At 45.5% G+C, this 22,468-nt stretch overlaps 1 protein-coding gene across 4 annotated transcripts in view; it reads left to right on the top strand.

The window, feature by feature from the left end:
- The first annotated feature begins 536 nt into the window (after positions 1-536).
- The window catches only part of LOC135921907 (mitogen-activated protein kinase kinase kinase 13-like), a 548,581-nt gene continuing 526,649 nt past the window's right edge, over positions 537-22,468 (top strand). The window contains exons 1-2 of one of the 4 annotated variants that reach the window (XM_065456320.1): positions 2,148-2,186; positions 3,660-3,718. Coding sequence is in view for 1 of the 4 variants with exons in the window: in XM_065456318.1 (XP_065312390.1) it covers positions 2,176-2,186 (11 nt within the window). In the remaining 3 variants the exon portion in view is untranslated. Of the gene's footprint in view, positions 626-1,455; positions 1,539-2,087; positions 2,187-3,659; positions 3,719-22,468 lie in introns of those variants that run through there. The other 3 variants (XM_065456319.2, XM_070531441.1, XM_065456318.1) reach the window with 3 other exon arrangements.

Here is a 22,468-nt window from a genome sequence, read left to right as displayed (position 1 = left end):
TCATCATAACTGTGACGTCACTTCCGTGCGTGGCAGCAGCGTTTTGGTATGGCATTTCGCTTCTACCACGCGCGTGTCACCAGTCACCGCCTTCTTCTTCATATATTCAACAGACTAGCGCAAAATAGCAGGGGCACAGACAGAGAAGACGACAGGACGAGCGCAGAAGAAGCGCTCGTCCTGCCGTCTTCTCTGTCTGTGTTCCTGCTATTTTGCGCTAGTCTGTTGAATAATGATGACACACCAACTAGCCCAGCTTTCTGCCTTGATGGGCACCTTTCGTCTGCTGTACCCATATAACCTCCTTGTAACCTCCTTGGCTGTGCCCCAGTCACACCAGACACGGCCTAACTGTAATTAGAAACTTTATGCTATGCGTGATGCCATGCGATACCGACGAAGCCTCTAATACGCGTCGACCGAGTTGCCATAATATTTCGACATAAAATCACCGGCACAACTCGTTGTTCTTTTTTTTTCATTTGTTATTACTTTTTTTTCACTCGCTTCATCTACTCTCTCGAACGTAAATCGCCTCCCGCAGAGTGCAGTAGGGGGCAGCCATGCGCAGCCCCCTCTAACGGAAAAAACCCTGCCATCAAGTTCGTGGCGGACGCTGCTTGGGGTAAGCTTCTGTTTACAATGGTGCCGTGTTCGCTCCCTTTCAATCGGCTCGGAAAGGTGGCTAGTACCCAGCGGTCTGATGAGTGTCAAGGGGTGGCGTTCGCTTTGACCTCCGATCGACGGTTACATAGCTGGCATTAAAGATGCTGATTCGTTCTAACCTGAGGAACCATCCGACTCTATATATCGACCGCTGCCTGTCGTTTCAGCATTGGCGATTACGCTTGGCAGAGCACACACTCGTGTTTCATAAGTAAATCTGCTGTCGGCAGTTTAATAACATACTTTGAACGTTTTGTAGCATCGGTCGATCACCTCGGTTATTATTGGTTTCCATGTGGATCTCATCCTGCTTGCCTCGTATGCATGTAAAAGCATTTGTTGCTGGTATGAGTCGGGTTCTTTTTCCCGTGCATTGCCAAAGTGCCAAAAACGCAAACGGGTCAGGTTCACCGCGAATTGAACGAATGATGTGACATTGAGTTGGCAGAAGTTAATATGTGCTCCAAGACCGCTGAGCGCAAGTTGCATTAGCCTCACTTTCAAGTATTCATTTTGTAAGCGTTGCGTTGAAAAAAAAAGAAGAAAAAAACAAACCTGATGTTTGCAAATAACACCAAGACAGCAGTTTGCTTCAGCGCTGCTGATGCACTTACTGTGCAATGCGCTTGAAAGACCATTGCGGCATGAAAAAAAAAAAAGAAACAAATGTAGTTTTTGAGATATAGAATCGCAGCGTTGTTCACAAAATCAGGTTACGTTTTTATGAGCTCCATAGTGTTATTTGAGTGTGCCTGTCAACTCTTCCTGAAATTAACTTTGGCACTCTAGCCCTCATGTCTTGAATGAACTCTCTCTCGTCTGCTGCAGTCTAAATCCAAAGCGTAAATGTTTATCTACTAGGCGGGGCGATTGTGAGTAACCATTCAAAGCTTTAATAATGGTTCATGTTTCAAATCATGTATTTGTCTGCTTGTAATCTTGTTGAAGCATCCCAACCTCAATGACAGCAGAATATTGAATACAATTTTGTTTTTCTGTTGTATATCTTGGTGAACTTAATAAACCAGCAAGTCTTGAGTGTCAGCAACAAAATACAAATAGAATGCGCTTTTGTTAATGCCACCTTCTCAGTGTCTGTAGTAGAAAACAACTAATGCAAAATGAATATCCTTTTTTGCAAATGTGAAGAAGCGCATCTAGTCAATTGATTAGTATATTATGGCATGTAGACAAACAGAAAAAAACTTTAGCATGTTTAGCTGCCTGGCACCCAGTGCTACTCAAGAGGCTGCTTACGGTAATTATTCTCGTTGTCGAGTGGACTGGTCATGTTGACATTTCAGAGAAGGTAACTTGTATATAGCAATATAGAAGCTGCTGCTTCTACTCCGTGAAAAAAAAAAAAGAACATTTAATAGTGGTTTTTCCTAATAATTTTAGGAGGAAGCTGCATGTTATGGTATGGACACTGTAGCCTCGCTCCGGCTGCACTGTGTTGGTGTTGAATCAACATTTTCTGCACTGATTGCAGTGTCATGGCTGTAATTGATGAAGTGCAAGTGAGTATGACAAATGCTGCAGGGAAGATTTGACTACAATAGGTTCAGTACTGGCTCCCACTGGACTGTGCTCAGCAACTTGAGTGATGTTTAAAAACTAGCACTACTCATTGGGCCAGCCACCCTGATACTATATGCAGCTCAGTGTTTACAATGTGTGCCTTCAGCACATGCATGCATACAAGAAATGTGTTGCCAAAGTCTACACTGGTTCTGTGGCGTTACAAGCCCATGAGGGGAATTAGCAGGAAGGGTTTCACATAGAGGGTCCGGCATATTTTGCTGTACCTGTTCAAAAAAAAGGTTTTGCACTCACTGCTGCACTGTTCTAGCTCAAATTTCTGCTGAAAGATCAAATTTCGGAGTTTACATTGTTTACTGGCACACACCACAGTTAACTGCTTGGTTTTTAAGAAAAAAGTTCGAATTCACCTTCAATTATATGGGATGCGAGCTGCTGGAGCGGTAGTGCTAGCATAAACTTGTGTCGCTGCCTGCCGGCAGCTGCAGGAAGCAGCCGGTTAGGGACGTTTGCCGCATGTTCCAGGAGTGGGCAACACATGGCAAACCTCCCTGACCGGCTGCTTTCTCCAGCAGGCAGCGACACAAGTTTATGCTAGCGCTGTTGCTCCAGCAGCTCGCATCCCCATAAGTGAAGGCAAATTTAAACTTAATTTCTTAAAAATCAGGCTGTTAACTGTGGTAAGTGTTATACTAAATGACATAGACTACAAGATGCAAACTTCCAGCAAAATTTGAGCAAGAAGAAGGCCACAGTTAGTGCAAAACCTTTTTTCGAACAGGTACAGTGAAATATGCAGAATCTTGTATATCTTGCCATGCACGCACACAGAAAGTATAACACAGGATTGCACATGTGACGAGAAATCATATTCTGAGGTGCAATGGACAGCTCCCTTAATAAAACATGCTTCCAGTTCAAGTTTTCAAGAGTTGTGGCTATAGATAGTTATCCTCGAGCCTCACAACCACATGCCCTCTTTATTGCTTACTGTATAAACTCCTTGAAGGGCCCGTGTAAGGGCTGCGCCCCCAACTTGGCCGCATAAACTTTGGGAAAAAAATTCAATGGAGGAGCATTCGTGTTCGGTACCCTGATGCCACGCGTGCGCATCGGCAAATTTTCGCTCACTGTGGACTTTTGCATGCCTCTACTAGATGGCGAGAGCTGCGTGTTGACCTCTGATGCTATGGTACATCCGGGGTGTGTACAAGTTAAGGCTCGGTTCCGTATAAAGCTGCAGCTCACCAAAATTGTAAAAAAAAAGAAAAAGAGGCCCTTACACGAGTCTATGCTGTACTTTTTGTGCATGATCCTGTAAGTGGTCATTCACCCCAAGTTTGGTTTGGCAGATGTACATTGTATCGCAAGAGATAGCATAAGCTACTCCTCTGAAGCACTTCACGTAGGGCTTCTCATGCCTTGTCTTGCAACCTTGTCTGCTTTCACAGGAAATTTGAGGGCACAGCTTAAGAAGCTTATTATTGGCAGAAAGAGGCACCTCATGATGGTGAGCAAGCTTTTTAAACTTGTGTGACACTTTGTGCACATGTGTTCTTGCCTTCGGCCTCAACTCTGGACGTTCCATGGTTTACATTTTGTAGTAGTGCCTCGGCTACAGCTTGTCTCTTGTTTTGTTGTGCTAGTTGCACTCGTCTAGCCCTTCTTGCAACCTGCAATGCTGCACACACTTATTCTGGTCTCCTCGGTGTGCCTGTTAAGCAGGAGCTAAGACTTCCCAGACAAATGACAGCATAATGGTTGCTGCTGTGAATTGTTTACTACTGTGCCCAAGAACAGCACATTGGCCTTGTAATTTTGGTGCACAACAACAAAACGATACGCAAAAGAGCACAAGAACAGAATAATGTATAAAACTGAATGGAGTAATTCTGCATTAATTCTAGAAACGAATGTATTGTTGGGCCTCATTATTTTATTTATTTATTCAGAATACCCCTAAAGGCCCTCTCACAGAAGGGTATTACATAGGGGGGGGGGGGTTACGACTTTGCACCGCTGCACCACTATTACGACTTTGTGGTGGTCCCGTAGCGCTCGTCACCCGTTTCGTGACAGAGCATTGGTAGCGAAGACTCCGAGTCAGGCGTCGGTGAGAATAACAAAAGGGATTTTATACACTATATACAGGTCATTATACAGGACAGGATCGGATCGGCACTGGGGCCGAGAGCTCACAGCAAACGCGACTGTTCTCACACGGCGACGTCCGGCAAAAACGCGTGACACATCTCACCCCAGTCGAGAGCGGCACTCTGCTCCCGGTGGGTTGGCGGATCTGGTTTTCCAGGCGGCTCGTCGCGGCCTTATAATCCCCGAGAAACCATTGTCACTCAAACGGCCCAATACAAAGCCAGCACTCGACGGTCGTCCGAGAGGTCCAACCAGCGACCGCGCTGGCCACCCGGTTCAAAGTTCGCGCGCGCGGTGACCTCCAGGCAAAAGGAGGTGCGGCGCCGGGCTGTCTGGCACTCGGTTGCACGTTCGGACATGTTGCCCGCCGATGCTTCTCCGCAGGACACCGCTGCCTGACGGCTCAGCATCATGACTTGTCAAGGGAGAATTAGGGCGCTCGCAGGATAAATTCTGCATCTCGCAGATTCGGAATCTGGGCTGGTGGTAATGGCACAACAGCATACAGATGTAATAAGTGAGTAATAAGTCAGAAAAAAAAAACGGGAACTGATAAACAATAATTAAAAAAAATAATAATACAAGGCCCATAAGGTTATCGTGGTACTAATAATAATCAGAAATGTACAAAAAGAGAATACGAATCACAAGCACACAAAAATGGAGGGTAATCTGGGTCATAGAAAGCACTCAGACCATTAATGTATAACAAATCAGAAAACAACACAACACGTGAACTTAAAAGGAAAAGGCAAAACACCGCAATAAAAATAGGAACAATAACCATAAGAATATGCATGTTACACAGAAGACGAGCACATTTTTTAACACCATTCGTGGTGTTAAAAAAAAAAAAAAGACAATGGGGGGGGGGTCGCACATAAGAAAGGTTTGCGCACTTTCATTAATGATTAGAAGTTTCTGGAATTCATTTATGTCGGTGACAGTTGCGATGTGTGATGGCAAGTTATTCCACTTGGTTATGTTGTGCGGTATGAACGATCTGGCATAAGTTAGTGTGCGACACGTGAAGCGTTCGACTTTAAAAGGGTGATCACGGCGGGGAAAGATGGCAGGGGGTAGCCTAAAGAAGTCCTCGTGAAGTGATGTGAAGTGATGCGTCATGGTAGAGCTTATGAAGAAGTGATAAGTGAGCGGTTTTACGGCGACATGATAACACATGCAGTTCAGCACGATACTTCAATGAAGTGACGCTGGTGTGACAAGAGTAATCTGAAAAAATAAAACACACAGCGTGGTTCTGCAGGGCTTCGATGTTTTTAATAATGTAGTCTTGATCGGGATCCGAAATGGCTGAGGCATATCCTATTTTAGGATGGATTAAAGTGATATAAGCCAGTTTACTTAAGTGCGATGGGGTGTGTTTCAAGTTACGTTTAAGAAACCCAAGTGAGTGGTTTGCTGAAGCAAGGGTGATGTTGATATGGTAATGCCAGGGCAGGTCAGAGTGAAAGTTAACTCCAAGATATTTGTACGTAGTCGTAAGTTTCACTGAAGTATTATTTAGCAAGTAAGATGTTTGAATGCGAGAAGCTTTTTTAGTGAAAGACATCAACTTAGTTTTTGAAGGATTTTGTGTCATTAGCCACGTTGTGCACCACGCAGTTAAGGAGTCAAAGTCAGATTGCAGAGGTTGGCGATCAGCTTCAGAAGAGATGTTGCGGTAAATAACACAATCATCACTGAATAGCCTAACTCTAGATTTGACAGAGGAGGGTAAGTCATTTATATAAATTAGGAAAAGCAATGGACCGAGCACACTTTCTTGAGGAACACGAGATGAGACTGGGACAAGAGGAGAGTCAAAGTTATTAACTGACGTGAACTGTTGTCTACTAGAGAGGAAGGCTTGCACCCACGCCAGAACAAGTGGGTGAATATTAAGTTGTCTAAGTTTTATTAAGAGCCGGTGGTGAGGAACTCGATCGAATGCTTTTGAGAAGTCAAGGAATATGGCGTCAATTTGGATGCCGGCGTCCAATGATGAGTGTAAATCCTGAGTAAATCCTGCAAGTTGTGTTTTGCATGAGAAGCCCTTGCGAAACCGTGCTGGTATTTGAAGATGATATTGTGTTCCTCTAAATATGTAATTACTTGTGAGTGTATAATGTGTTCCAAGAGTTTACAGATGGTACTAGTTAAAGATATAGGTCTCTAGTTAAGTGGGCATGAGCGATCCCCTGATTTACATATGGGCACTACTTTTGCTATTAGCCAGCCCTGAGGAATGGTGCCTGACGATAATGATAGAGAAAAGATGGCTGCCAAGCAACGATGGATACCAGAAGAAATATGTTTAAGTATTTTGTTGTTGAAGCCATTATGGTCAGATGCAGATGAAGTTTTTAATTTTCCAAGTAGAGATAAAATACCAGCTTCGTCAATTATTATTTCAATCATATTAATACCGGAAACAAGATCAATGTTAGGGCATGTAGTAATATCCTCAAGAGTAAAAACTGTTGAGAATGAATCATTTAATAACTTAGCACATTCGGATTCAGTAACAGGAGAACCATTGGTATTAGCAAGAGTTACATCAGGGTGGTTGCTAGGATTTATTGTGTGCCAAAAGCGCCGAGGGTTATTTATTAGCAAAGATGACAAATCATGACTGAAAAAGTGTCAACGAGTAGTTTTTAAAAGCTGTTGATATTCGTTGTCACACTTTTTATCACGACACTACGAAGCCGATAATCTGTTTTTGTCTGCCATTCTGAAAAGTCGTTTCTTTTTATTATTAAGTCGATGTGATTGCTGATTGAACCATGGAGAAATGTTGCTTGTTTTGATGGTCATAACTGGAATGTATTTGTCAATTAAGTTTGAAAGGGTATTTTTAAAAAGGTTCCAGTTATCTTCTATGGAACGTGACAAGTGGGCATCTAAAAAAGGTTCCATGAAATGGGATAATTCGATACATATTGCATCAAAATTGGCTTGCTTATAACACCTTATACACTTTTCTGCAACTCTCTTTTTGTTAAGTGAACAAGTTAAGCTTCCAGTAATTATGTCATGATCAGAAAGACCATCGAGATGGGCTACGTCAGTAAACAGGTCAGGACGAGATGTTAAAATTAGGTCAAGAATGTTTGCACATGTGCTCGAGCAACATGTAGGTTTTTCGATAAGCTGGCACAACAAAAAATCAAGGCAAGAATCAAGAAATTCCTGTGCCTGAGTATCGTTGGCTGAAACAGACTGTGTAGACCATTGAATATTGGGATAGTTGAAGTCTCCGAAGATAAGAACCGCATTTGGAAACCGCCCGCATATTTCAACAACTCGATGAAATTCACTTTCGAAATGAGTTAACAAGGATAGGTATAGCAATGAAATCTTTACAAATTCCAGTAAGCACACCACCGCCTCTTCGATCCTTTCTATCGCAGTGAAAAAAGTTAAAATCTACTTGCCTGAAAAGAATATTACTATCGGAAACAATATCGTTCAGCCACGTTTCTGTTAGTGCAATGATGGAATCTGAACTTGAGTCGATAATTGAAGATAGTTCAACACTTTTAGAAAGAACATTTCTGATATTAGTGTAGAAGAAAGAGACCTTTCCATCTGAACGAGATGGGGTGGTTACATGTGCTTGACGCTTAGAAGGGGCACGTCACATGGTTGGGGCGATTGCCGAGCGTGCGTCGGTGCGTAGTACACACACCGCGCAATTAGAACTTGTGTCCCAAATTTAAGTGTTGTTAGTTAGGCATAGCTTGTCAAAAATAAGACGCACACGATCACCTTCTTTCCTTAGTGTTTTCGAAAAGTGCAATTACTTTCTGCATTTGTCCCGCACAGCCTCAGAATAGTCCCTTGCGACACTGAGGGGCATATTTTTCAGTTTGAAGCCTTTGCTCAGAATGGTTTCGACTTTTGTCATTAAAAAGTTTAGCGAGGATGGGGCGCTTTTTATCTGAGGTGAAGTGATTTATGCGATGAGCCCTGGCTAGTGACGAAATCGAAAAGTCAAGTCGGTTCATGCAGAAGTCACACACAAGGCGTTCAGATGATTCCCATGTTTCAAATTGTTCGCCGTCGTCGCATTTCATAGAATATTACGTTTGACCTTCGGGAACGATTTTCCAAGTCGTCAATTTTGGCTTGAAGGTCTGAGAGGCCCTGTTTACTTGCGGGGGCTCCCGTTAACGCAACCGACTGGACTTTACATTCAAGCTCATGTACTCTTTTCGTCAATGAATCTAGCTCATTTTTTAGAGCTAGGTGGATATGCAAGATTTTATTCATTGATTCAAGCACGTTAGCATTATTGGCTTCAAGCCGCGAAACGGCGCCATAAACCAACTCCAACTTTTCTTCCTGCGCCTTAGTCATAGGGCCGGGATTTGGTTCAATATCGCCACTACACATGAGAAGACACCAAAGGTACAAGGCAGTCAAATGTACACGCTTAAAAAAATCGGGTGGCCACGGCACTGCAAAGAAGCGAACATGATCAGAAGAAGTAACTAACCTGAGCAAACATGGTCAGTAAGCCCCCAATTATGACCCTTGTTAATATAGATCACCCATATTATGGACAATTTTTTCAAGCACCCAAATTTTCCTCCTAATTTCCGCCATATGGACACTCAGTGTCTGGACTGGAAACACAAAAAGCCTGTAGATGTTAATATGGTCTGGTATGCTGTGAGTGGAAAAACTGCCCGAGCACTAATGTGTTTTTGGAAGCGTAAATGCTCTCTCACCTTTTATATCTTGTGTGCACAAGTTGTGAAACTTTTTGCAACTTTTTTACTTCCTTGTTCAGCAAGCTGCACATGTCAGTCCCACACTCCTTTCTTGAGGGAAAGCTCTGTTGTTGGGAATGACATCGATGTAAAGCCTGCTGTCATGGCACTCGTAGATCTTTTGCTTTATGCCAGCAACCCGATGTACACATTGGGTTCTTGCTACCATAGTGAAGGATAGGAATTACAGCACACAACATGCACAGAAAGCTTGAGCGCAGCGTGCACTGTGCTACAGGTGCCGTTTGCTGTTTTGTTCTAAAATATACATAGCTTGTTTGCCATACAACATGGCCTTGCAAATGCGTGCTTGGTTCCCCGCAATGATAGAAGTGGAATATTTTGTCATGCTCTGCGCTTGCACCACAAAGGCATCATTGACTACTACAAAAGGCTCTGAGTGCAGGAGCTAGTACTTTTGTCAAGACACAGGTCATTCTGTATTCCACCAAATTAAACTACACGAAAACGAGGGAAGAAAACCAACAAGCGCTGCATGTTGTTCAATCTTGTGTCTGCATGGTCATTTAGCATGGATGGCTCCCATGCTACTGTGCCACCCAATGGGGTTGGCTTGTTGCACCCACCTTGGCGTGGTGTGTGATCCTCTTGGCACAAGAAATGCGACTGCTGTTGCCTACACAGCTTGTGGCCAGTGACAGTGCTCATGGATGTGAAAAATGGAGAAGTGCACTCTGCTCATTCTTTTAAGTATACTTTGTGGCTGATATAGCTGCTGCACCTAACTGTTACAATTAGTGTGCAATATGGACAAATGGTTGGCATGGCCATGAAGCAATCGAAAGTGAAGACGGCACATTGAACACTTTTTTTAATTTTTGCACACTTACTAGTACCTTTTGGCCAGAACTGTACACATAGACAATGCTTGCTTAGACAGACAGACAGAAAAACTTTATTTATAGCATGTGAGTTTGGACTCTTCTGGGTCCCTGGACCACCGCACGGTCCCGCACTACGTCGAAACGTTCATGCACCTTTTGCTCATGACGTCGGCAGCCCGAGCCACCGCAGTAACCTGCGATGTCGGGTCCGTAGACGAGAGCAGGACCTCCCAGTCCTCCCAGCTTGAGATGGCGGGCTGTCCCTGCGGGGGAGGATTGGCAGGGCAGCCAAAAAGGATGTGGGAGAGTGTGGCGTGAGGGTCTCCGCACAGGGAGCATGTAGGGGAGGTGCCACAGTAGTGGGATAGCAGCTGAGGGGATGGGAGAGAGCGGGTCTGGAGGCGTCTCCAGAGGATCTGTTGGGAGTGCGTCAGGGAGGAGTGGGGAGGAGGGTAAGACCGACGGTCCAAACGGGGTATTTGCGTGAGCTCCTCAAAGCTGTGTACCCGCTCCCTCGAGAAACCCGGATCGAGGCTGTCCTGAGCCCGGCAAATTAAACCTCGGGCCAATTTATCGGCAGCCTCGTTTCCGGGGTTCCCAGAGTGAGCCGGCACCCACCGGAGCTCAACCCTACGTGGTAAATTCTGGGTGGGGATGTTCAACAAGTTCCAAGCAGGGTTGTGAATTCTGCCTCTGGCAAAGTTGGACAAAACAGTCTTTGAATCGCTAAAGATGTATTCAGCATCCGAAAGGGCAAGGGCTAAGGCGATGGCGATCTCCTCTGCTTCCTCAGGTGTAGAGCCCGAGGGAAGATGGTGAGTTAGGGGTCGGGGTAAGGTTGGGTTGTAAGCAACTGCTACAGCTTCATGCGTTGTACATGCGGCGTCCACCCAGATGGCTTTCTCGACCTGTCCGTAATACTTGTGGAGGGCATTTGCGCGAGCTATGCGGCGAGAGATGTGATATTGGGGATGGACGTTTCGAGGAAGGGGTTTCACTACAAGGGGTGTATGAATGTGTCGAGGAATGGCCATAAGGGTTGACTGATTAGCGGGTATGTTGATGCGAAGGGAGGCGAGGATATGGCGGCCAGTGGCGCTCGCGGCAAGTCTTAAATACTGCGTCTGAAGGTGTGCCTCAACTAGTTCAGGAAGCGTGTTATGCATGCCTAGTGCAAGGAGTTTGGCTGTGCTAGTACTGCGAGGCAGGTTGAGGGCTTCCTTAGTTGCAAGGCGGATCATGGCGTTCACGCGCTCGGTTTCCGTGCAGTTCAGCTTGAGATATGGAGTGGCGTACAGAATGCGGCTAAGCGTAAAAGCATGAACAACTTTCATGTTGTCTGCTTCGTCTAAACCCTTGTGCAGGGAAGATACGCGGCGTAGAAGCTGCAACACTGATTGTGTGGAGGCCTTGAGTGTTTTAAGGGTATGGTCATTGCGTCCGGAATCCTGCAGGTAGAGACCAAGGATGCGCAGGGTGGGAGTGATGGGGATAGGGGATCCTTGTAAAGTGATTTGGATGGGTGAGTTGGCGGCAGATTTCGGTCTAATTAGGAGGAGTGCGGACTTAGAGGGGGAACATTCGAGTCCGATAGATGATACGTGAGCGGAGATCGTGTCGACTGCTAATTGTAGAGTTTCCTCAATTTCCCCGTCTGAGCCATGAGTGGTCCATGCGGTAATATCATCAGCGTACAGAGTATGTTTTAGGTGTGGGATGAGATTGAGCTTCTGGGCTAAGGGGATGAGAGCAATGTTAAATAAAAGGGGGGAGAGGACCGCGCCTTGCGGGGTTCCAAATTCACCGAGCGTATAAGAGGGTGTGCTGAGCTGATCAATGTGCAAGGAGGCAGTGCGGCCAGAGAGGAAGGCGCGAACGTAGTTGTAGGTCTTAGGGCCTACCTGTAGTTCCTGCAGTTCCCGTAAGATGGCAGCGTGTCGTATTCTGTCAAATGCCTTAATGAGGTCAACCGCCAGGATGGCTTTAGTAAGATGGGGGATGGTATCATCAAGCACATCGTGCGTAATTTGAAGTAGGGCATCCTGCGCAGATAGATGCGCACGAAAGCCGACCATACTGTGGGGGAGAAGGTGATTTTCTTCCATGTACGTTGTCAGTCGGGCGAGGATTATGTGCTCAAAGGTCTTGCCGAGACAAGATGTAAGAGAAATGAGGCGGATGTTCTCGAGGGTGATGGGCTTGTGGGGTTTTGGGATAAATATAATTTTTCCATGCTTCCAGGAGGCAGGGAGGGTACCTGCCTCCCAGCACTCGTTAAAGTAGGTAACGAGGTGAGATATGGAGGCATCATCAAGATTTCGGATGGCAGCATTCGTAATTTGATCTTCCCCGGGTGTGGTATTGCGCAATTTCAAAAGGGCTGCACGAAATTCAGATTCTGTAATAGGAGCGTCAAGCTGTGGTTGGGGCGAGCCCGTGTACTCGGGATGTTTGCAAGGAGGACCTGGGGTGGTATAGGTGCGTTTCACCTGCGTGAGGAAGGCGTCGGTGTCCTGCCGATGATTATGAGTGAGGCGGCGAATGCTAAGACGCGTCTGAGTTTTAGATTGCGTGGGATCGAGCATATGGCGTAACAGGTGCCAAGCGCGGGTTGTGGAGAGATTGCCTCGGAGGCCGTCACAAACCTGAGCCCAGTTAGCTTTGCAAAGAGTGGCACTATGGTGTTCTATTTGGGATTGAAGCTGGGTGAGTTTGAGTTTTAGTTTCCTGTTGTGCTTTTGAGTTCTCCACCTTCGCGTTATGTTCTCTTGAGCTTCAAGAAGGTGGGCGAGCTTACTGTCGATAACGGGGGTGTCTGGGGTAGTATCGAGCGTTTGGGTATGTTGGCGAATGTCTTTCTGTAACTGAGTAGTCCAGGTGTCTAGGTCGAAGGGGCCCTGTGCTGGCTGCGCTTGCCTAAATTTACGGAGCTGATCCCAATTAGTGTGCCTAGCGGTAAATTTGCGCTGAGGTCGGCGATAGTTCACCGCTATGCGAATCAGGTGGTGGTCGCTGCCTAGTGTGGCTTGCGTTCTTCCCTACTGTAGGTGAGCCAAGTTTCTACCAAGCGTGAGGTCTGGGCTAGTATCGGCAGTAACACTGTTACCAACCCGCGTAGGTAGGCTAAAATCATTAAAGATGGTCAGGTGAAGTAATAGCGTATTATTGTATAAAACTGTGCCTCTATGGTTGGTGCGTCGATAGCCCCAGTCCACGTGAGCGCAGTTAAAGTCACTGGCAATCAGTAGGGGGTTTGATCTGGCCATTTGGGTTACGGATTTGAGGAGTGGAACAAGTAGGTGAATCGGCTGTCGTGGGAGAAGATAGCAGTTAAGCATGAACAGGGGAGATTGTGCAGGGGTGGGGGGTAAAATTTCGATGAAGGTGTGAGCAATAGGGGAGGTAACGTCGTGCTCCGCGTAATGCAAGGTGTTACAGATGTATGTAACCACCCGAGGAAGATCAGTGGAGTCAGAGGGGATAACAGCGTATCCTGGCAGTTGCCTGCAAACATTGGCATCCTGGATAGCGATAATGTCTGGTGAGGACAAAGAGTTGGCGATAATCTGCTGCAGAGGGTCGCGCTTTCGCCGAAAGCCCCTGCAATTCCATTGAATAATTTGTAAGGAATTATGGTGCCTCGGAGGAGCCATGTTGAAGGGTGGCGGGGCGAAGGAGGAGTGCAGAAGGTGGGACTGTGGGAGGAGAGGCCGCTGAGAGTCCAGATATAAGGTTAGCTAAACGCTCCTCAACCTTGGCCATGATGCTCGATATGACCCTATCTATTATACCGGTAATGGTAGCTTCAATCATAGTCTGGCACTGTGCAGTGACCTGCGCAGTAATGCGCTCTGTGAACTTGGATTCTAGGTTTTGGGCGAGGTCCTGAAATTTGGCTTCCAGGTCTATAGGTTGGACTGGGCTCTCATCAGGCCTCCTCTTTTTCTGAGGAGGTTGGTCGGACGGGTTGGATGAGGAAGATGGGGATGGTGGAGTGGGGGGTAGAGCAGGGGTGGAGGTAGAGAGGGCTGCCTTGAGCTGCCTTACCTCATCCCGCAGGTCCTGGGAGGTCATGATATTCGTCTTGGCAACCTTGGAAGCTCATGTAGAGGTAGACGGGAGGGTCGTGTTAAGCGGGGGAAAGTCCTTCTTGGTAGGGAACTTTGACTTCTGGGGCGGTGGGCTATGTCGTTTGGTGGCGGAATTTCTTGCCTTGCACGAGCCGGTGCCCGTGAGGTGCTGCCCCCCACAGAGAATGCAGATCGGGATGCAGGAGGGAACATCTTGCGGCTCATGCTTGTCCCCGCACCGCGGGCAGAGACCACTCTTGGGGTGGGGGCACACGTCGTGTCTGTGGCCCGGTCGACGACAGTTTGTGCACGCGTCTGGACTTCCCTTGTATGTCGTGCATCTATGCACTACACTCATGTAGCGTATGGTGTGAGGGACTGGGCCATGCGCAAATGTGATCAATATGGAGAGGGTCCTACCCATTCTGCGGGCTGCGATGATATCAGCTTCCGGGTTGCGAGTCTGGAGGTCTTGTAGCATCTCTTCGGGTGTTTCCGCCCAGTACGCTTGCGAGATGACTCCGCGCGCAGCAGCGGGCGGCGGTGCGATGTAGGTGGCGACGGGGTAACTGGTTTCTTGAAGGACCACTTCCTTGAGTTGGACGAGGTGAAGGGCCGTTGACTCGTGAGGTGTAGCGACCGTGAAGGTGTTATTCGTCGGGTGAATCCGGAGGTGAAACTCTCCTAGGTCCCGGTCAGCAGCAGTGACTCGCAGAGCTTTCATGAGTGGCTGCGCTATGGCTCCGTTCAAAGCGAGGCCTCCTCTTGGTCGGAAGACTACCCTTATAGTGCCGGGAGGGAGTGAAGCAAGTTGCTTACTTCGCAATGCGATTGCGTGCGTCACGCGCAGCTGTTGTTGTTGAGCACGGTATGTCGGCTTGAAGGTCGCAGGGGCAGTGTCGGCCGGAGCACCGACGGCGGGCGCGGCAGGCTTATCTCGAACAGGGGCTGCATGAGGAGGCACAACCAGCGTTTCCGGGCTTGGTTTGCCTCCCTTGTACGCGCGGAGTATCGTGGTCCACTCACTGGGTCTGAACGTTGTCGGGTCGAGGTCTTCGCCCTGCACCTCCATGGCTGTTGGGGGTGGGTGCGCTACCAGTGATTAGCGAGGCAAGACCAAGTGCGGCGGCTGGCCAGGAGCAGACTTTCCGACATCGATGTGGTCCAAAAAAGTTCGGATGTAGGTTTAGCGGTCGGCAGCGGCGCAAACGGAGGGGATTTGTGCGTATTCCGTGGTGACTGGCACACACAGCGCACGGCACCTCCTGCTTGCTTAGTGGCATGCAGCTGTAGGCCAACATGTCAAATTTCAGTCAAGGGTCAGTGGAGAAACAGCCCGTAACTGGCTGCTAGAGCCTTCCTTTGTTCTGTAAATATGTCCACTTTACCGGTGTCTATCCCTTACAACTGAAGCGTGTGGTTTTATGCAAGTCTGATTTGATGGTCTGGCATGGTTTTATGCATGACTGTATTTTGATGCACAAATTGCTCACATCTTTATCATTTATGGTGCAATGTGCAGAAACAAATATTAACTTTTTCAATCCACTTTGTTTTCTATCAAGATTATGGATCACCTAATGGGGACAGGAACCAATATGTCCATATTAATGAGGCACACCTGTATTAGATACCTCAATGTTGACATCACTCAGGGCCTTAATAAACATTCAATCAAATTATGGGACTCTGAATTTTAAAAAAATTATCAACTCGAAATGCAGGATTTTACTAAAAATTCGTTTTCCAGAAATTAACAGAGTAGCAAAATCCAACATTGAAAATAATCATGACACTTACGCAAAATTAAGCTCAGAAATTTTATATTTCAGTATAAATGTTTTCTTATACCTTTTCAGAACTCTCATGTAACTTTTACATCCATTTGTTAAATTTTGTTAGAAAACAAAACGCACTTCCAAGCAACCTGAATGTTCATCTAGTTTGATAACAAAACTAAGCAACTATGGTTTTCCACCTAACATTGTAAACTGGATCTGTGCATATTTGAGCATGCGCAGACAATTTGTCGATGTTGAGGGCCATTACTCCGGATGTCTCCCCGTAAATTCGGGAGTGCCGCAGGGAAGCGTGCTCGGACCGCTACTTTTCCTAGTATACATTAACGACATAACAGTATGCATAGACGATAGTGTGAGTATTAAATTGTTCGCGGACGACTGCTTACTTTACAAAGAAATTAAAATGCCAATTATCAAGTGATCCTGAGTAAAAGTCTTACTGCGATTTCTGACTGGTGCGACACCTGGGAAATAAAACTTAATGAAGAAAAAACGGTTTTTATGCGCATTACCAACAAAAAACACCCTCTAGCATATCAATACACTATTAATCAATCCGCGGTCTCTGAAACAGACTCCTTTAAATATTTGGGTGTAACCATCAATAATCGTCTAACCTGGTCGCAACACATTCATAATGTTTGTGCGTCTGCTCGACGTAAACTCGGCCTACTGAGGCTCAAGCTAAAACATTCTCCTCCGTCCGTGAAACAATTGGCATTCTACATACTCGTAAGGTCGCGATTAGAATATGCTTGCGTCGTCTGGGACCCATTCACGAAAACAAATAATAAAAAACTGGAAAACATAAACAGGCTTGCCGTCCGCTACATATATAATTGTTATGGACGTTATGACTCCCCCTCTAAATTGATTAATGAAAATAATATTGCCACCCTAGAATCCCGAAGAAAGGTAGCACGCCTAACATTGCTTTTCCGCCTTTGGAAAAGAAGACTACAACTTTGTCATTCACCCTGTCTCCAGCCACTACCAGCTAGAGCAACCAGAAATTATCACCCCGACAAGATAACCCCTATTTTCGCGAGTACAAATTGCTTTAAATATTCCTTCTTTTCTAGAACAATAAATGATTGGAACGCTCTGCCAGCCGATGTATTCCTGTCCAATAACATATTACATGCCATTGAAAAACTGCATTTCAAATAAACGTGTGACCGCATGAGTACTTTCATGCGTGTTAGCATGAAAACAAAAAACAAAAAAGAACTGTTTAAACTGTTACTGTAAATATTTCTCTCCTTTCAATTCAATCCCTTGCATTGTATGCTTGTATAATGTGTTTTTTATGTATTTATATCATCCTTCAATGTACCTCATATGATTCAATGTATTTCATATTTCATATGCACTTCTTTTCTTTGAACGTATTTAATTGCATTACTGTATGAATGAATTCCCTCCTGCCTGGGTCACAAGTTGGCCTGCAGTATTCTGTAAATAAATAAAAAAAATCTGTTGCTGCTTTCAAGTCTGTACTACCATTTGGGCCAAATGGGGCGTAACTGACGTCATTGCAAGATGGCATGAAATTGTTGCAAATGGCGTGACAAGTGGACGTTTTGACGGTCCAAAATCACAAGGATTGTGAATGAACTGATCCAATCTGAACAGCTTGTGCTCTCGACACTTCATATTCCATGACGGAATTGTAGTCTTCTGCTCGTCCGTCATGAAGGTTTCCAGCTTGATGTTTAGCGCAGATAATTTCATTTTCACTGCCTGTAATCGGCTATCGAGGACATGAAGTGTCGAGAGTGCAAACTGTTCAGATTAGATGAGTTCATTCACCTCACTCACAATCCTTGCGATTTGGGATCGCTGAGACGTCCGCGTGTTCTTGACACGCTCCATGACAGTCTGGGTGAAGAAAGATGTCCCAAATCAGAAGCAACAGCTCGTGGGAATGAAGACTGGCTTCCTGGGTTTTGGCACCAAAATACGACGTGGGAAAATTCCTTCTCCATCCTTTATTGGTGCTTAGCGTGATACCATCCAAACATAGCGTACATCAAATCAGTCCTCCTCAACAGACCACACCCTACTATCCAGTTCTCCCTCTTCTTCGCTCTGCATGCGATTACCAACATGGCGATTTGGAGCGTGAATACATTTTACGTCCAACACCCACGCTATGATATTCATTATATTCTTCACACAAGCTGCAGGTCACTTAAAGACATTGCAGTATGTTGTTCTTGAAGGAACAGAAGCAAACATGAATGGTCTGTTTGGTGGATGAAGCAACTGTGTCTTCCTTTACTACTGAGTAAATATGTGCGTCCACAATGGTGGACATTAGGACATTGAATTTGATATTTGCATGCATCCTTGAATTCGCACAGCTAATTTAATTTTGGTGTTCATAGCTGACTCACTTTGCTGCTAAAGGGGGACATAGAGAGTGCAATGACGATGATGTTCCAGAGGTCCCCCCCCCCCCCAAAAAAAAAATATAAAGCCGATCCCAAGTACAATAATGCGAATGTCTAATACCCCTGACACACGGGCAAAAGTAAAGTCCTTTGCAGTAAACCCCTTTTGTTACTCTGAAGGACCCTTTGCAAAAAATAGTTGTGCCGATGACGTATGGCACCGCACTAACTTCTATAAGTGGTTCCTCAGATGAACGCAGAAAAAAAAAGAAAAAAAAAGAAAGCGCTGCTTGTTGAAACAGCAAGAGAGAAAACATTTGAAAAAATCTGCGTATGTAGATTACATTTAGTGATTGTAGAACCTAAAAACATTTTTTTCATCGTTGATGGCTCATAATACACATATTCATTTATTTTCTTCATGTTTTTTCATTCTTACCAGCAATTTAAATTGGCCCAGCAACAATGGACAGTCAGTGTTTTTCTCTGCATGCTGTTTATTATGGTGCTGCCGTGGTACCGCCCACGTTTCTGCCATCCTTTTTCACGTTTGTGTTGTGATACGAGCAACGTGATGCGAACGTTTGAGAGTATAGCTAGAGTAAATCTTCAGTTTTCGACAAATTGCATTACCGCTAAAAATAATTACATTTTTTAAAATAAAAGTACTTATGGGGCACCATTGTTATGTGACAGGTTCCCTTCTATTGACGAGTTGTGCACGCTGTGTGTGAGAGTACGCTTTTTCTGTTCGAAAAGTAGATGCGTGATCTGCTTTCCAGCAAAGGAACTTTGCCTCATAAGGGAGATATGCCTTTATCGTGTGTCACTGCGCTTGAACACCTTTCCAGTAGATGTCTCCTTACATAAAGGTCTTTAGAGAGCACGTGTGTCAGGGGTATTAAGGACTACACTTGCCTATAAAAGATGATATCAAGAACACTGCAGGATGCCATAGCCCTGGCTGCTCCGAAAAGACTCGGCAATGTCGCATTACACAATTTTTGTTGGGCATCTCTGTAGTGACATTGATTGCAGTCATTTTCTACAATTTCGCTCCAAGTGATGTGATGATGATAATGAACAAAGCTCAATCATGCTTCACTTTGAAAACTGTTTTATCTGAAGTAGCAAAAGAGAAAATATTTGTATAAAACTGCAGGAAAGAAGGTAATTCGTGTGCAATCAATTTTTTAATTTTATCTCACCTCTACTTTAAAGCCCCAGTGTCCACATGGGTGCACAATAATTTGTGTTTGAGCTACAAGCAAGTGAAAACATATTGCTTCATAAATGATCTATCTAAGTCCCTGCAATTAATTTAAGAGTGGTAATAAATAATATTACTGCAGGGTTTTGTCAGGAACTGCGAGGTTACTGCCAGATCACTTTGTTCAACAGAGTGCCATCTAGAAAGCATGCAAAAGGGCTTCCTAATAAAAGACAACACTTTTTCTGCTTTTAGAAGTGCAATAGTGCCAATCAGGCATCGTAGAACATGGTAGAAGTAGTAGAACATCTAGTAGAAGTAAACATTGTTGTATTTAGGGATTGGATTTTGTGGCATATATTTTTTTGAAGTTCGGCAGGCATTTATCAACATTTACTTTCCCCTGAAAATTCGTCGCTTACGGCACCTATTTTTTTACAGTACCTTGTTTGGTGTTTTCGGCCCTTTGAAAAACTGCCCACACGTACTATATTGGGAAGGAAACAGCAAAACGAGAACACTTTCTTGCCATAAAGGCAGTGAGGCATATTATTTACACAAGAAATCAGTTAAAATACATGCACATATACATGCAGAGATTCTTGTCAGAGAGATGGCAGTGCTCCTTTCTGTTTATCATATTTATTTGGGAAATGCAGTGCTCAAAGTTGTCACTAGATGAGAATGGAAAGCAGTTAAGTGCTGCATTCACAGGGCATGGCCAGTCAGGTCGATGTGATTCCCAGAAAGAATCTGGTTCCACTTTGTACTGTGTAGAGCATATCATCATCATCATCAGCCTGTTTCATGTCCGCTGCAAGACGAAGGCCTCTCTCCGCGATCTCCAATTACCCCTGTCCTGTGCCAACCGATTCCATTTATCACCCACGAATTTCCTAATTTCATCGCTTCACCTTGTCTTCTGCCGTCCTTGACTGCGTTTCCCTTCTCTTGGTACCCATTCTTTAACCCTAATGGTCCGACGGTTATCTTACCGGGGCATTACATGACCTACCCAGCTCCATTTTTTTCTCTTATTCTCAATTAGAATATCTTCTATACCCGTTTGCTCTCTGATCCAAACTGCTCTCTTTCTGTTTCTTAACGTTATGCCTAGCAATCTTGGTTCCATCGCTCTTTGTACGGTCCTTAACTTGTTCTCCAGCTTCATTGTCAGTCTCCAAGTCTCTGCCCCATATGTCAGCACTGGTAAAATGCACTGATTGTACACGTTCCTTTTCAATGATAATGGTAAGCTTCCAGTCAGGAGCTGACAATGTCTGCCATATGCGATTCAACCCATTTTTATACTTAAAAGGAAGAGGTCTGGACACCGACGAAAAATGGTTTAAAATAGTTATTTACGTTTCGACTCCCCCACGGGAGCCTTGTTCACAATGAAAGAAGCGGCAGAGCTGGCGTCCCTTTTTATGTGCGTCTCAAAACATGATTAAGGCACCTGGCATACATGGGCGGCAGATTGCCTTTGTTGCGATTAAGAGCGTGCGCCGTGGTTTGGATGATTAGGGACTCAAGATAAAAATGCGAAGAATGATTTCGTTCTTTGGCAACCACGTGAGATTTCTCCCAGTTAATCTTATGTGATGTGGCTGCGCAGTGTTCGGCCAAGGCATTCGATGCAACGTGTCGTTTCTGGACGTCATTCATGTGTTGCTTAAGTCTTGTTTTGAAGTTGCCGGTTTCACCGACGTAGACTTACCGACAGTCCGCACACGGAATGACATACACCACGCCTGGGAACTTGTCCTTTTCCAAAGGGTCTTTCACATGCACGAGCTCGTGTCTAAGTTTCCGGGAGGGCACGTGCGCAGCCTGCACGTCATATGACCGCAGGACGCGTGCAAGAGTCTCGCTTATGCCGGGGACGTACGGAATCGAAGCCCGTCCTTTGGGGGGTCCAGGCTGGGTGGATACTGTGCGAGCCTGCTGGCGCCCTACTGAGTCAATGACGTACTCAGGGTATCCACAAGCCATTAATTCCCTCCGCACAAGTGCATTGTCCGCCATGCAGTCTTCCGCTGTTGTGCACACGTTCTTTTGCCCAACGAAGAAGAGAGCGGACAAGAGACCTCTTTTGCGAAGCAGGGTGCACTGATTTGTAGTTTAGGTAGTGGCCTGTGTGAGTGTGCTTCCTAAACACCTTGAATGACAGGTTTGGCCCTTCTCGCTGCACAAGGGTGTCCAGGAACGGCAGTTGCCCTTCAGATTCCACTTCAACGGTGAACTTGATTGCTGCTTGTGTATTGTTTAGGTGAGCCGTGAAAGGGTCAAGGTTTTTCCTTTGCAAAATACTGACACAGTCGTCGACATATCTGAGGAAGACTTTAGGTGGTGGTGTAAACGAGGACAATGCTTGAGCTTCGATAATCTCCATTGTTAGGTTAGCTACTGTGACCGAAATCGACGCACCCATTGCTGCTCCGTGTACTTTCCGATAAAATTTCTTCTGGAACGTGAAATACGTATTTGATAGGCAAAATTTTAGTAGCCTACCTAGGTCATGCACATCGATGGGGGATCTGTCATCTTGAGTCCCTGTATCTTGAGTCCCTAATCATCCAAACCACGGCGCACACTCTTCATCGCAACAAAGGCAATCTGCCGCCCATGTCTGCCAGGTGCCTTAATCATGTTTTGAGATGCACATAGAAAGGGGTGCCAGCTCTGCCGCTTCTTTCATTGTGAACAAGGCTCCTGGGGGGGAGCTGAAATAAATGTAAATAACTATTTTAAACCATTTATGGTCGGTGTCCAGACCTCTTCCTTTTAAGTATGTAATTCGCGTCTTTATCTTGAGTCCCTAATCATCCAAACCATGGCGCACACTCTTAATCACAACGAAGGCAATCTGCCGCCCGTGTATGCCAGGTGCCTTAATCATGTTTTGAGACGCACATAAAAAGGGGTGCCAGCTCTGCCGCTTCTTTCATTGTGAACAAGGCACCCGTGGGGGAGCCGAAACGTAAATAACTAGTTTAAAC

This window comes from Dermacentor albipictus, chromosome 1 (genome assembly GCF_038994185.2).
Source record: "Dermacentor albipictus isolate Rhodes 1998 colony chromosome 1, USDA_Dalb.pri_finalv2, whole genome shotgun sequence".
In the NCBI taxonomy this organism is placed as follows: Eukaryota; Metazoa; Arthropoda; class Arachnida; order Ixodida; family Ixodidae; genus Dermacentor; species Dermacentor albipictus.
The sequence above is the reverse complement of the archived record's forward strand: the minus strand, read 5'-3'. Positions and strand labels throughout refer to the sequence as shown.